The 12956-nt window shown below is 48.9% G+C and overlaps 2 protein-coding genes across 11 annotated transcripts in view; one reads left to right on the top strand and one right to left on the bottom strand.

Annotated features, from left to right (window-relative positions):
* The first annotated feature begins 61 nt into the window (after positions 1-61).
* On the top strand, positions 62-12869 carry LOC309847492 (uncharacterized protein). Its single transcript, XM_082697840.1, has 2 exons — positions 62-715; positions 11099-12869. Exons 1-2 carry the CDS (start codon positions 708-710, stop codon positions 11544-11546), a joined length of 456 nt encoding a protein of 151 aa, XP_082553966.1. The 5' UTR covers positions 62-707; the 3' UTR covers positions 11547-12869.
* LCA5L (lebercilin LCA5 like) overlaps positions 7947-12956 on the bottom strand; it is a 41550-nt gene continuing 36540 nt past the window's right edge. For 9 of the 10 annotated variants that reach the window (XM_082697655.1, XM_082697662.1, XM_082697656.1 and 6 more), the window contains one exon: positions 7947-10129. In XM_082697655.1, coding sequence (XP_082553781.1) covers positions 9405-10129 — 725 coding nt within the window. In that variant the 3' untranslated portion in view covers positions 7947-9404. The remainder of the gene's footprint in view (positions 10130-12956) is intronic. The other variant, XR_014302441.1, reaches the window with a different exon arrangement.

Genomic DNA, 12956 nt, shown 5'->3' with positions numbered 1-12956 from the left:
ACTCTTCCTTCCTTACAGCCGCTTACTTGCTATGACGTTTGTAACTGTGACAAGTGACAGAGGCCTTTCTTTAACTGTTAGCTCGGTTGGCTGCAGCTCCGTAGAGCTACATTCTGTCCCTGGTTTTCCAAAGGTCCTATTTGTATTCTTGAGTTCCCTCTTGATCTGATAAGTAGCTCATTGTTAATTCCATGAATTGTACGAGAGACAGAGTGCTGTGGTGCGTAGTTCTCATCCTCAGAGTGGGTCGGGCTCTTCATTCAAATGTCTCCAGCCGAGGCTGACTTAGTTTTAAGAAAGGATGTGGAACAGAGGTCACAGGAGCATTCATCGCAAAACCATCAGAGGGTTTGCGTGGGCCACGCAGGCTGGGAAGGCTGCCTGATGAGGTGAAGGCAGTGGCACAAGGAAGCTGTGGGGTCCAGACGCACGACACCCTGTGTTACCACCATGAGTGAGCCGCCGGCATCAAGGGTGGGGTGTGCAGTGAACGGTTGGTTGCCACACAGGGCCCACCCAGGGACATCCTTGGATCACTAATCCTTGTCCAGTCTCCCTGCCAAGACCCTTCTTGATCTCCTAAAGATCCATTCTTTCAGTTAACACTCAAGGAGTTTTGACAAAGCTCTCTGAGGCTAGAGGAGAAGACGTACAGTTGACAGCTGGGGACCTTCCCACACGTAGCAGCAGTCGACGAAGATGAGACAATGGACATGTAAGTGTTCTTCATGTTTTACATTGTGGTTTTTCAAAAATGTTATTTGTTTTTATTTTTATTTTTATTTTTTTTAAGATTTTATTTATTTATCAGAGAGAGAGAGGGGGAGAGAGCGAGCACAGGCAGACAGAATGGCAGGCAGAGGCAGAGGAAGAAGCAGGCTCCCTGCCGAGCAAGGAGCCCGATGCGGGACTCGATCCCAGGATGCTGGGATCATGACCTGAGCCGAAGGCAGCTGCCCAACCAACTGAGCCACCCAGGCGTCCCTGTTATTTGTTTTTAAATAGGTAATAAACATAGTACTGGATTCAAAAGCTACAGAAAGGGGTACAGTGGAAAGGAGCTCTTCTGACCCTTGACCATTGTGTTACCCCATCTTCTGTGTGTGTGCTGAGCCTCCCCTGCAGTCTGTGTGTGTGCTGAGCCTCCCCTGCAGTCTGTGTGTGTGCTGAGCTTCCCCTGCAGTCTGTGTGTGTGCTGAGCCTCCCCTGCAGTCTGTGTGTGCTGAGCCTCCCCTGCAGTCTGTGTGTGCTGAGCCTCTCCTGCTGTCTGTGTGTGCTGAGCCTCTCCTGCTGTCTGTGTGTGCTAAGCCTCCCCTGCAGTCTGTGTGTGCTGAGCCTCTCCTGCTGTCTGTGTGTGTGCTGAGCCTCCCCTGCAGTCTGTGTGTGCTGAGCCTCTCCTGCTGTCTGTGTGTGCTGAGCCTCTCCTGCTGTCTGTGTGTGCTGAGCCTCCCCTGCAGTCTGTGTGTGCTGAGCCTCTCCTGCTGTCTGTGTGTGCTGAGCCTCCCCTGCAGTCTGTGTGTGTGCTGAGCCTCCCCTGCAGTCTGTGTGTGTGCTGAGCCTCCCCTGCAGTCTGTGTGTGCTGAGCCTCTCCTGCTGTCTGTGTGTGCTGAGCCTCTCCTGCTGTCTGTGTGTGCTAAGCCTCCCCTGCAGTCTGTGTGTGCTGAGCCTCTCCTGCTGTCTGTGTGTGCTGAGCCTCCCCTGCAGTCTGTGTGTGCTGAGCCTCCCCTGCAGTCTGTGTGTGCTGAGCCTCTCCTGCTGTCTGTGTGTGCTAAGCCTCCCCTGCAGTCTGTGTGTGCTGAGCCTCCCTTGCAATGTGTGAAGCCCTCTCTAATCACCTTAGATGACAGTGATTTCTTTTTTCTTCCCCTCCTCATCTGAACATCTTACACAGTATCTATTTGACTCATTTGTCAACCAGTTTTGTATTGATTTGGGAGGTCTCCTGTCATGTAGTTTCATCTCTAATGTTTTAGATGCTTTTGTGTGTGTGATAAAGGGTTTTCAGTGATGCTACAAGTGCCTTTGGGCCAGAGACAGTCCCTTAGGCATTTTTATTCCCCTCCCAGCATGTCTTAAGTTGATACCCAGGAAGATTTAACTTAGAAAAGAACGGCTTTCCACGAGGGCCATGTAGGTCTTTTCTAGGGAGTGTATTTTCTTTGTAGTTGAGGTGTTAACCATTGAACAGTTTTAAGAATTTTCTAGGATGTTCTTCTCTTATAAGTCCTTCAGGACAGAGGCCTTTAGTGGTGTCAGCAGATTCAAAGCTGTATGTGTTGCAGGTTTGCACACTAGTATGGATGCCAACCTCTCTGGGGGCTCTCTTGTGTGGGTTAACTTTTCTGCTTGCGTATTTGGAATGTAAAGAGTACGCATCCCTCTTTCAACACTCAGTACTGACTCGTGCCTGAGAGTTCATTCTTAAGTTGAATGAATATCGTGTAGCTTTTGCCAATATTTTTGTTGTTGCTTGTGCTTTTGGTGTCGTATCTAAGAATCCATTGCCAAATCCAATCTCACCCAGAGATTTATGTCTTTGTTTTCTTCAAGAGTTTTATAGTTTTAACTTTTACACTTAAGTCTTTTATTTACTTTGAATTAATTTTTATTATTTATTATTTTTTAAAAAATATTTTACTTATTTATTTGACACAGAGAGACAGATCTCAAGTAGGCAGAACAGCACACAGAAAGAGAGAGCGAGGGGGAAGCAGGCTCCCTGCTAAGCAGAGATCCTGATGTGGGGCTTGATCCCAGGACCCTGGGATCATGACCTGAGCTGAAGGCAGCGGCTTAACCCACTGAGCCACCCAGGTGCCCCTACTTTGAATTGATTTTTGTATAGAGAGTGAAGTAAGATTTCAACTTTATTCTTTTGTATGTGGATCTTCAGTTTTTTAAGCACCATTTGTTGAGACTGTATATTCCCAGTTGAGTGGTCTAGGCAACCTTGTCAAAAATCAGTGAACTGTAGAGACATGGGTTTATTTCTGGACTCTCACTTGTATTCTCTCCACCTCTTTGTCTATACTTAGACCAATACCACAATATTTTGATTTCAGTTGCTTTGTAGTAAGTTTTAAAATTGGGACATGTGCATCCTCTAATTTTGTGTTTCTTTCTTTTTTTTTAAGATTTTATTTATTTATTTGACAGAGATCACAAGTAGGCAGATAGACAGTCAGAGAGAGGGGGGGCGGGGAAGCAGGCTCCCTGCTGAGCAGAGAGCCCGATGTGGGGCTCCATCCCAGGACCCTGAGATCATGACCTGAGCCAAAGGCAGAGGCTTAACCCACTGAGCCACCCAGGTGCCCCTTTTGTGTTTCTTCTTAAATAGTGTTTTGGCTGTTCTCTGTCTCTTGCAATTTCATATGAATTTTAGAATTTGTATCTCAGTTTCTACAAAGAAGTTAGTTGGGATTGTGGTAGGGATTGTGTTGAATATGTCAGCTTGGGAGTACTGCCTTCTTAACAGTGTAAGGGCTTCTGATCCATGAGCATGGGCTCTTTCCAACTATTTAGATCTTTAATTTCTTTCAACAATGCCCTGTAGTTTTCAGATGATATTTTGTGTTTCTTTTGTTAAATTTATTCATAAGTATTTTTTGATGCTATTTTAAATGAAATTGTTATATAGAAATTGATCTTTGTATATTGATCTTATATTCTGTAACCTCATTTTATTGGTTCCAATAAATAGTTTAGTGGATACCTTAGGATTTTCTATATGCAAGATCATGTCATCCGCAAATAGAGATAGTTTTACTTCTTTTCCAATCAATGCCTTTTATTTCATTTTTGCCTGATTTCTCTGGCCAGAAACTCCAGTACAGGGTGGAATAGAAGTGTTGAGTGTGGACATTATTGTCTTTTTCCTCATCTGGTTTTGTTATCAGGGTTATGCCAGTCTTGTAAGAATGACTTGGAGAGTGTTCTTTTTTCTATATTCTGGAACAGGTTCAAAGTCCGAGTGAATATATGATGAATATCATATTCATATTCAATATTCATATATTCAATATTCATATATTGAATATATGATGAATTTGCTGGTAAAATCTTTGAGTTTTCTCTTATTTTTACTGAAAGATTAACTACAGATTTCAATTTCTTTAGTGATTATGAGGTTATTTTGTATTTTTTCTTGATGTAGGAAAATTAGTGTAGGATTTATCCATTTCTTCTCAACTTGAAAATATATTAGGATAAAATTTTTGCAAATGCTCCATTTGTGATAAAAAATACAAGTTTGAAGTTGTCTTCTTGTATGTGTCCATTGGGTTAGAGTTATTGGCTGTCTTACTCACATCTTTGTCTTAAAAATGCATCTTGTGCATTTTTATTTGCTGGGCTACCCATTACCAGGAAGTCCAGGCTGTGCTTCTGACCAACCAGTTATAAATCAGAGGTTCCCATGACCTCTTCCTCAGGTTTGATTAATTTGCCAGAGCAGCTCATGGAATTCAGAAAAGCCAGTTCCTCCGTTTACCAGTTTATGACGAAAGGATATGATAAGTGACTGATAGCCAGCACATGGAGGGGATCCTTAGGGCAAGGTGTGTAGGAAGGGGCGTGGACCTTCCACGCCATCTCCAGGGATGCCATTCTCCTGGTACCCTCATGTGTTCAACCCAGAAGCTCTCCCAACCCCATGCTGCTGGGATTTTATGGAGGCTTCCTCAGATGGGCATCCGGGGGTCATCGACTCCACTTTCAGCCCTTCTCCCCACTCAAGAGTATGGGGTGGGGCTGAAAGTTCCAACCTTCTAATCCCAGTGTGGTCTTTCTGGTGACCAGCCCCTATCCAGGAGCCCACCTGGAGTCACCTCTTAGAACAAAAGACGTACCCATCACCTAGGAAATTAGCAGGGTTTCCAGAGCCCTGTGTCAGGAAGAGGTCAGAGACCAAATACCCAGAACAAAAGGTGCTCCGACTGCTCTTACCACAGGGAGTTACTGGGGTTTCAGAGCTCTGTGCCGGGAGCCTGGGCAGAGGCCAGGAGGTATTATCTGTTATCTCACGATTGCCTTTTTTTTTTTTCCCCGTCCTCCCCCTTAAATTTTGAAGTTACTCAATTTTTGTTTTAACACTAGGAAATTTGTCCATGCCTAATGCTTTCCTCCCCTCTGCAGCAGTGTGAGTCAACACTTGAATGTCAGTCCTTCCCCCCGATGCACGAGGTGCTTGTCATCATACGTATGATGCCTCAGCCTTGTGTTCCCTCTCTGTGACCCCACAAGAGATGGTGTAAAACCGCGATGTTTAGGACTACACATTCACCACTCTCTCGCTCGCACAAGAGACCTTTTATCTCAAACAAGTTCTCCCTGAGGTCTGTCAGTCCGAACAGGAGTGAGGCGGCAGGCTGCACTTGGTTCATGGTATTAGAACTCGGCCAGGCCTGGGGCACCTGGGTGGCTCAGTTGCTTAAGCCTCTGCCTTTGGCTCAGGTCATGATCCCAGGATGCTGGGATCGAGTCCCACAGCGGGCTCCCTGCTCAGCGGGGGGCCTGCTTCCCCCTCTCCCTCTGCTGCTCCCCCCACTTGTGCTCTCTCTCCTTCTCTCACTCTCTGTCAAATAAATAAATTCTTTATAAAAAAACAAAACAAAACAAAAAAAACTCGGCCAGGCCTGTTTGTTTGTGTATCGCCTGCGGCTGTTTCCACCTTCCAGTGGTATCGTGAAGGTGTTCCAGAGGGTAGGTGGCCTGTGAAGCCCAAATGATTACTGTCTGGCCCTTTAGAGAAAGGTTACCTGATCTTCGCATTATTGAGGCTCTGAAAACGTGTCCTGCCTCTTCCTTCTTCTGGAATAATACTGGAGGGTGCGCGGTTCTAGGTCATGGCTGTCCTGTCGGCAGCCCACTGTTCTCTGCCTTACTGTCATGACTGATGAGTACAGTGGTTCCTTTGACAATACGCTGCCTTTTTCCGTGGTTGGTCTTTGTTAGGGTCCATGATCAAAGGAATGAGACTGATACAAAGCGAAGGTCAAACAAAACTTTATTTCGCGCCAAGCCTCAAGAATCAAACTGACCGGTCAGGGCTATCTCTTACGAAAAGGCAATGACGATGATCCCGACAAGGTCACTCCCAAGAAGGCCGCTCCGGACGAGGCTTCTCTAGATGAGGCTGCTCCGCAGATGAGGCCGCTCCATGATTGGAGCCGCTCCCAAGCAGAGGCCACTCCCAAGATGAGGCCGCTGCTCCATGAGGTCGCTCCCCAGACAAGGCCTCTCCCAAGAGGCCATTCTGGACAAGACCGCTTCCCGGACGAGGCTGCTCCGGACGACGAAGAGGCAATGATGACAGAGATGATGACAAGGAGGACAACCCGGATGACACAGACTCTGCTCCCCACAATGCCACTCTGACAAGGCTGCCACCCAGAGGAAGCCACCGCTGCGGACAAGGCCGCTCGAGGCTCAGGGTGGCGAGGCATTTTGCGGTGAGGCTGCTGGCGGCTAGGGGCCGTTGGCATCTCAGGGCTGCTGGCGTCTCGGGACCGCTGGCATCCAGGGGCTGCAGGCGTCAGGACCGCTGACTGCTGGACCGCTGGTGTCTCAGGACCGCTGACCACTGACTGCTGGGCCGCCGGACCACTGGTGTCTCGGGACCGCTGGCGTCTAGGGGCTCCAGGCGTCGGGACGGCTGACCACTGGACTGCTGGTGTCTCGGGACTGCCATCAGCGCAACTGCCAGAGGCTGCAGCTCGGGGCTGCTGAAGGCGGGGCCGCTGGAAGCTGCAGGCGGCTGGAGGCTGCAGGCGGCTCCAGGCGCCAGAGGTGGGGCTGCAGGCAGCTGGGGGCTGCAGGCGGCGGCTATAGCTCTTACAAGAGCTGTTACAGCTCCTCCACTCCGCCGACTCTTCTGCTCCCGTGGACTCTACCTTCTGCTCCCCTCACAGCCCTCCTCCTCTCCTGCTAGCCTCCCACAGCAACCTTTATGCGGTTGGTTGAGCCCCACCCCTATACAGGTGGCCAATCGGATCTCAACTCACCCTAGTGGATATACACATCCCGCGCCGATTGGACATCTCCACCTGGCCTGCCCCGCCCCTACGGACATCTCCACCTGGCCTGCCCCGCCCCTACATCCGGGTCCTCAAGCAAGTTCCTCTGGGAGGGGCAGGCCCTTACAGTCTTAAGATTTTCCCTTCCTCGAGGAGCTGCTTGGCAGTCTTCATGCCTAGCCAGGTGCGAGTTTCGTTTTGCTTCTATTTCTAGTTATTTTGTTGGAATTTATTGGAGTTTCTGAATCAGTATTTTTCACCCTTTATCTCTTTAGATACTTAGCCCTGCTCCTCTCTCTCTTCTCTCTTCTTCAGAGCTCGGATTACATACTAGTTCAGCCCTTTTCGTCTGTGCGTGCCTGTGAAACTCCCCTCACGTCGTTCCGCTGCTCTCTCTGCTCCGATGCTGATCATTTCTTCAGATCTTTCCGCTCTCCGAGTCTGGGTTCATCTGCTGTGAAGCCCAGTTATAGAGTTAATTTATTTTTTTATTTTTTATTTTTTTAAAGATTTATTTGACAGAGAGATCACAAGTAGGCAGAGAGACAGGCGGGGGGGGGGGGGGGGAAGCAGACTCCCCACTGAGCAGAGAGCCCGATGTGGGGCTCGATCCCAGGACCCCAAGATCATGACCCGAGCCGAAGGCAGAGGCTTTAACCCACTGAGCCACCCAGGTGCCCTGTAGAGTTAATTTAAATTAAATGATTATATGTATGTCTTTTACGTTTTGTCACATGTGCTGAGTTCTTGTTCTTTTCATTCATATTTTCAGAAACTTTTTTATTTCTTTAAACGTGTTTATTTTCTATATATAATAATTCCAACATGTAGAGCCTTTGCAGATCTGAACCTGATATCTGTTGTGCCTGTTGGTTCTCTTAGCACATTGTTTTCTTGTGTCTTATCATTTTTTGGACTGCATGTATGTGGGTGTTTTTTGTTGTTGTTGTTGTTTATTTTTATTTTTGTTTTAACTATCTTGTGGGAATTTCTTGAGGCCTGGGTCAAGGACAGGTTTTTCTAGAGACAGTTTGCATTTCTACTGCCCTGGGGGTACTGCCAGTCTAGATCTCTCTTCTTTTCTTAAGTGGGCTCCATGCCCAGTGTGGAGACCAACGTGGGGCTTGAACTCACAACCCTGAGATCAAGACCCCAGCTGAGATCTAGAGTCAGACCCTTATGATTTATGCTCTTTTTTTTTTTTTTTTTAATGCTCTTGTTGTGGGTAGGCATAAGAAAAGATCCCTTGAAAAATCCTAACTCTGCTATAAAGCAAGTAGACATTGCAACACTGGAATATTATTCTATATATCATTTTTAAAAATCCTTTTAGTAAATTTCTTCAGAATTTAGGGCAGGCATTTATGTCACTTGACGGGCATTTGTGTGTATCACCTTAAGAGCCTATGGGACACCTAACTCTCCTCACTCCTTCCCTTTCTCCCCTTCCTTCTCTGTTCCCCTCTGTGGCTTTCGTAAAGATCAAAGCTTAGGCCCTTACAGTGTTTATCTCCTCTTTGGTTTTAAATACAATTGTTTTCCCACCATTGTTTTCACTTTCTTTTAAAAGTTTTATTTTACTATTCTCAGTTTTTTAAAGTGCTCATATTACACACCAATCCATAAACCTCTTTGGAAATAGCATGGTCCACATTGTAAATAAGTTGCCCTTAAAAATAAATGAAAGGTAAATAAAATGATTAGTGCTGGGAGTGAAGCCCCTGTCTAGTTCCGATAAGAGATGCTGTCAGTGCAATGGAGTGTTAGGATAGAGCAGCTCGCTGGAGTGGACACTCCTATGCCTGGTGCTCTTTTATGGCAAGATTAACAGGAAAAAGGACATGGTATAGGTATGTAACAAATAGAAATAAAAATAGTGAATCTCAGGTGTAGACAAGGAGAGAGTCATCACAAAGGCAGTTTAGCTAAATTGGAGAACACTCAAAAATAATTTTCATAGAACTGTTGGTAATCACTGTGCCTTTTTTTTTTAAATAGAATCTTCTCTTTCAAAACTGCTTCCATGTTTTTTTAGTTAAAACACAATTCAATTGCTGTGAACATTCCTACGTATGTGAGATGTATGACCCTTGGCTGACTGACTTGGACTAACGAGTCATGGAGTCTCACAGAATATTAAAGCCATGGAATAAGTCAGTCTTCCAAAAGATAATGGACATGTTTCAGGTATAGGGAAAAAAGATAGTTTTATATTTGAAATGTCATTGGCTAATACACAGTGGGTTTTAAAAATTAGGTTATAACAAAACCTTAATTATCCAAAGTCAGTTCAAGGACAGAAACCCACGCAGACACACACTAACATTATGAGATTAAAGGCACATAAGAACGAGAATATGATGCCAGAATGTATTAGGATATTGATTATATTCAAATAATTATTTTTCTTTTTCCTTCTGTAGGTGAAGACGACTTAATGGACTTTACCATAGTTACTTTAGAATCTCCGAAAGCGTTGCTGGCGGAGGCCTGACCGGGAGGTAGATGGTGCGTCTTTTTACTTTCCAGGGTCTCGTCAGCCTGTTGAGCAGCCGTGCTGGTCTGGTCATGTTTAAAGACATAGCCTGACCCAAAGAGTTCTTCCATCAGACTGTTTTTCTTATCTCTGAAAGCATCTTTTGATTTGGTTCGGGAGGACTGGCCAAAAGAGGGTTCGTACCCGCTCACAGAATGTTCTGGCTTCAGGCCTTCTGCGTTCCCGCGGGGCTTGCTGGTGCCTATGCCGCCTCTCGTCACTCCCGCGCTGACCGGCCCACCAGAGGCAGGGAGCCCGTGATGCAGGTTCTCGATGGCGTCTGTGAACGAGTAATGCTTTCTCTGTCTGAAGGGGATCTTGATACTTGCAGCAGCATTTTTACCAGGCGTCTTGTCCGTGTCGTTTATTTGGAGACTTCTTTTGAACTTTTCTTTCCCCGCGTCGTCTTCCCACTTGCCTTCCCGTTCAGGATGAGTTACCTGAATTCTTTTTGGTGATAGTTCTTCTTCTTCTTTCACTAGAGTGGCTTTCTTTTCTTGATCTTCTTTCTTCTCTCTCTGTCTTCCAGTATTCTCCAGAGGTGGTGGTTCTTCCAAATGTTCCTCTTCCTTCGATAAATCTATATTCAAAAGATAGTTTACTTAGTGGTCTTTAAAATGAGCAGATTTCTATTTCAAGAGAGGGCATGCTGAGCACACTTACTGACATCGGACAGGCACATGAGCATAACCTGCATTCCGCAGGAGAATACAGGGGAAGGGGCTGGGAACAAGCTTGAAATGTCCTACTTTCTTAGAACATACCAAATAAGAATTACAAAGCCAAAAGAAACGCATTTGCTAAGAAGTTGTCAGAGGATGCTCATCACTGCTAGGCGACAGAGTCCCATTAAAACAATGATAGTCCCCCCCACCCCCATTGGCAGATAGTTTCTAGATTTGGGAAGAATATGGGGAAATTGGAACTTTTGTTCCCCATTGGTGAGTGTGTCAATTGCTACAAGCTTTTTTTTGGATGGCAGTTTGAGCTATCAAAAAATTTTTTTAACTTTTTTTTTTAAAGAGCGAGAGCGTGCATGCTGCATTGGGGTGGGGTGGGGGGGGCAGGTGGTGGCGAGGAGGGGCAGAGGCAGAGGGATGGAGAGAATCTCAAGCAGACTCCCCGCTGTGCGGAGCCTGACCCAGGGCTCAGTCTCACCACCCTGAGATCATGAGCTGAAACCGAGAGTCAGGTGCGCAACTGACCTCGCCAGCTAGGTACCCCTGTACCTATCATAATTTAAGTGAACATACTCTTAGCTCCAACAACTTCACTTCTAGAACCAAACTTCATAAAAATACACAAGAATAGGTATAAAGATGTGAACTGCAGCATAGTTTGGTAACAAGGAAACATCCTACATGTGTGTCAAGGGGTCAGGGGTAAAGAAATGGCATGCACAGTCCATGGGACTCGGGGCAGCTATTATAAGATATTATAAGGTATTATAAACTCAGGGCAGTACGTGTGGACTGACCGGGGAGGGAGGGTCACCATCCGATGTTAAATGAAAAGTCTTTTGGACGTGACCCTTTCCGTTCCTTACCAGCACTTGGGAAACCCTGTCCTCAGCCTCGCCTCTTACGAGGAAGGGCTGCTGCAGGTACAGACGTGCACACCTTCTGCGGAAACCTGCACGGAAGACGCGCGTCCTGGTCACTTTCAAACTCAGTCCCTCTGCGCTGTGGCTCCAGGACCCACGCCCTTCGCCGGGAATGCCCGTCGCAGGTGTCCCAGGTGTCCGCTCGGTCGCTCCTCCCCCCCAGCCCCACCGTAGCCGCCCTGCCCTGCCCTCTGTGTCCTTCTCGACAGCGTCACCGCGCTCAGAGGCGCTGCACGCCTTGTTTCATGCGGAGTTCGTCCTTCCCGCGGGAACAGAAGCGCACGAGGACGACGTCTGGTCGTCGCTGCTGCAGCCGCGGTGCCCGGAGCCGCCGGACACCGTGTGCGCTCCAGGAGCAGTCGTTGCCGAAGGGATAAGCTCCCCGGCACAGTGACCGACCCGGACCAGCCGCTCCGCGGACCGCAGACCGCGGACCCCAGCAGGAACCGAGAGCCGAGTCGTCAGCTCCTGCCCCAGACGCGGCGGCGCGCAGCGAGCCCCGCCCAGCTCGTGTCGTTGGGGCGTATCCGGAGACCCCGGCTGACGCGGTGGCCGCGCACGGCCTCTCCGGAAGCCCGCCCGCTCGGCCGGGGAGCCCGGGGCCGGGGCCGGGGCCGGGGGGACTTGCCGCAGCGCGTGCGTGCGTTGCCGGGCCGTGGGGCGCGGGCATGTTCCCGTGGGCAGTAGTTGAACTTGGACGCCGCGGGGCGGGGGCTTCAAAATTCCGGAGGGCGCGGGCGTCGGCGGCAGCGTCGGCTCAGGCTCGGCCTCCGGATTTCCCGTCAGTCACGGTCCGGCTCCGCGGGGCTCTGCCCGAGATGCGCTCCCTCCCTCTGCCCCCAGCCGCACTCGCGTGTCCACTCCGTCTACATACACAACATCTTTAAAAGACATAATGAAATTCAGGAGGTAAATGATCTCCAACCTAGACTTTCCGGCCAGTTTCTAGGTGTGACGGCCGCGTCGCGCCGGGTCCGGTGAAGGCGCGCACACCAGCCTTGCGCGCACCCATCCTCGGGCAGCTGGCGGGACCGCGCGCTCTCCGCGCGCCACCGCGTGCACCGACGAGGAGCACGTGGCTTAGGAGCCAGAAGTCTTCGCAGAGAACCGGGCGGCAGGAGCCTGCGGGGAAGGGCAGGTGCCAGCACCACAGCTGCGCGCCACCGGTGGACGGGCCCGGGCTGGAGGCAGAGGCTGAAGCCCTGAGGCCTGGCACCAAGATGCCCGCTCTGCAGACCTCCTGGGCGCCCGGCGTCCTTGGCCTGACCTGCCCGGCCCAGTGAAGGCGATGCTCTCGCCGCCGTGCGCCGCAGCCTGATTTGGCTGGGGACATCCAGGGAAGCTGAAGCCCGAGTCTCTGCATCTTCTCCCTGGAGTCTGCGTTTAAAGTCTTCGTTAGCAGGGCCGCTGCCGCATACTGAGCTGGGTTTGGGTTTGCTACTCAGTGTGCCGAAACTGAACATACAATTTAAGGACGCGCGTGGTGAGGAACAAGGAGGGAACGAGGTCCATAAAGCCGAAGGTGGTGGTGATTTCTGGTGGGTGAGGGCGCGGGCTGTGGTTCGGGAGCGCGCCCAGGTGTTCTGGGAACGCTGTGAGGTCCTAGTTTTTAAGCATGGTAGTGGCTACAGAGGTGTTCATTCCTAATAGTGCTTTACAGTGTATATGTTTTATGTGTACTTTTATTAATTTTTTAATAAAGATGTTATTTATTTGACGGAGAGAGAGCACAAGCAGGGAGAGCTGCAGAGAGGGAGAAGCAGGTTCTCCTCTCTCTGTGGGGAGGCCAGTGCAAGGCTCCAGC

Source organism: Mustela nivalis (genome assembly GCF_964662115.1).
Source record: "Mustela nivalis genome assembly, chromosome: 1".
Taxonomy (NCBI): Eukaryota; Metazoa; Chordata; class Mammalia; order Carnivora; family Mustelidae; genus Mustela; species Mustela nivalis.
Note: the sequence above shows the minus strand (reverse complement) of the source record. Positions and strands in the feature narration are given on the sequence as shown.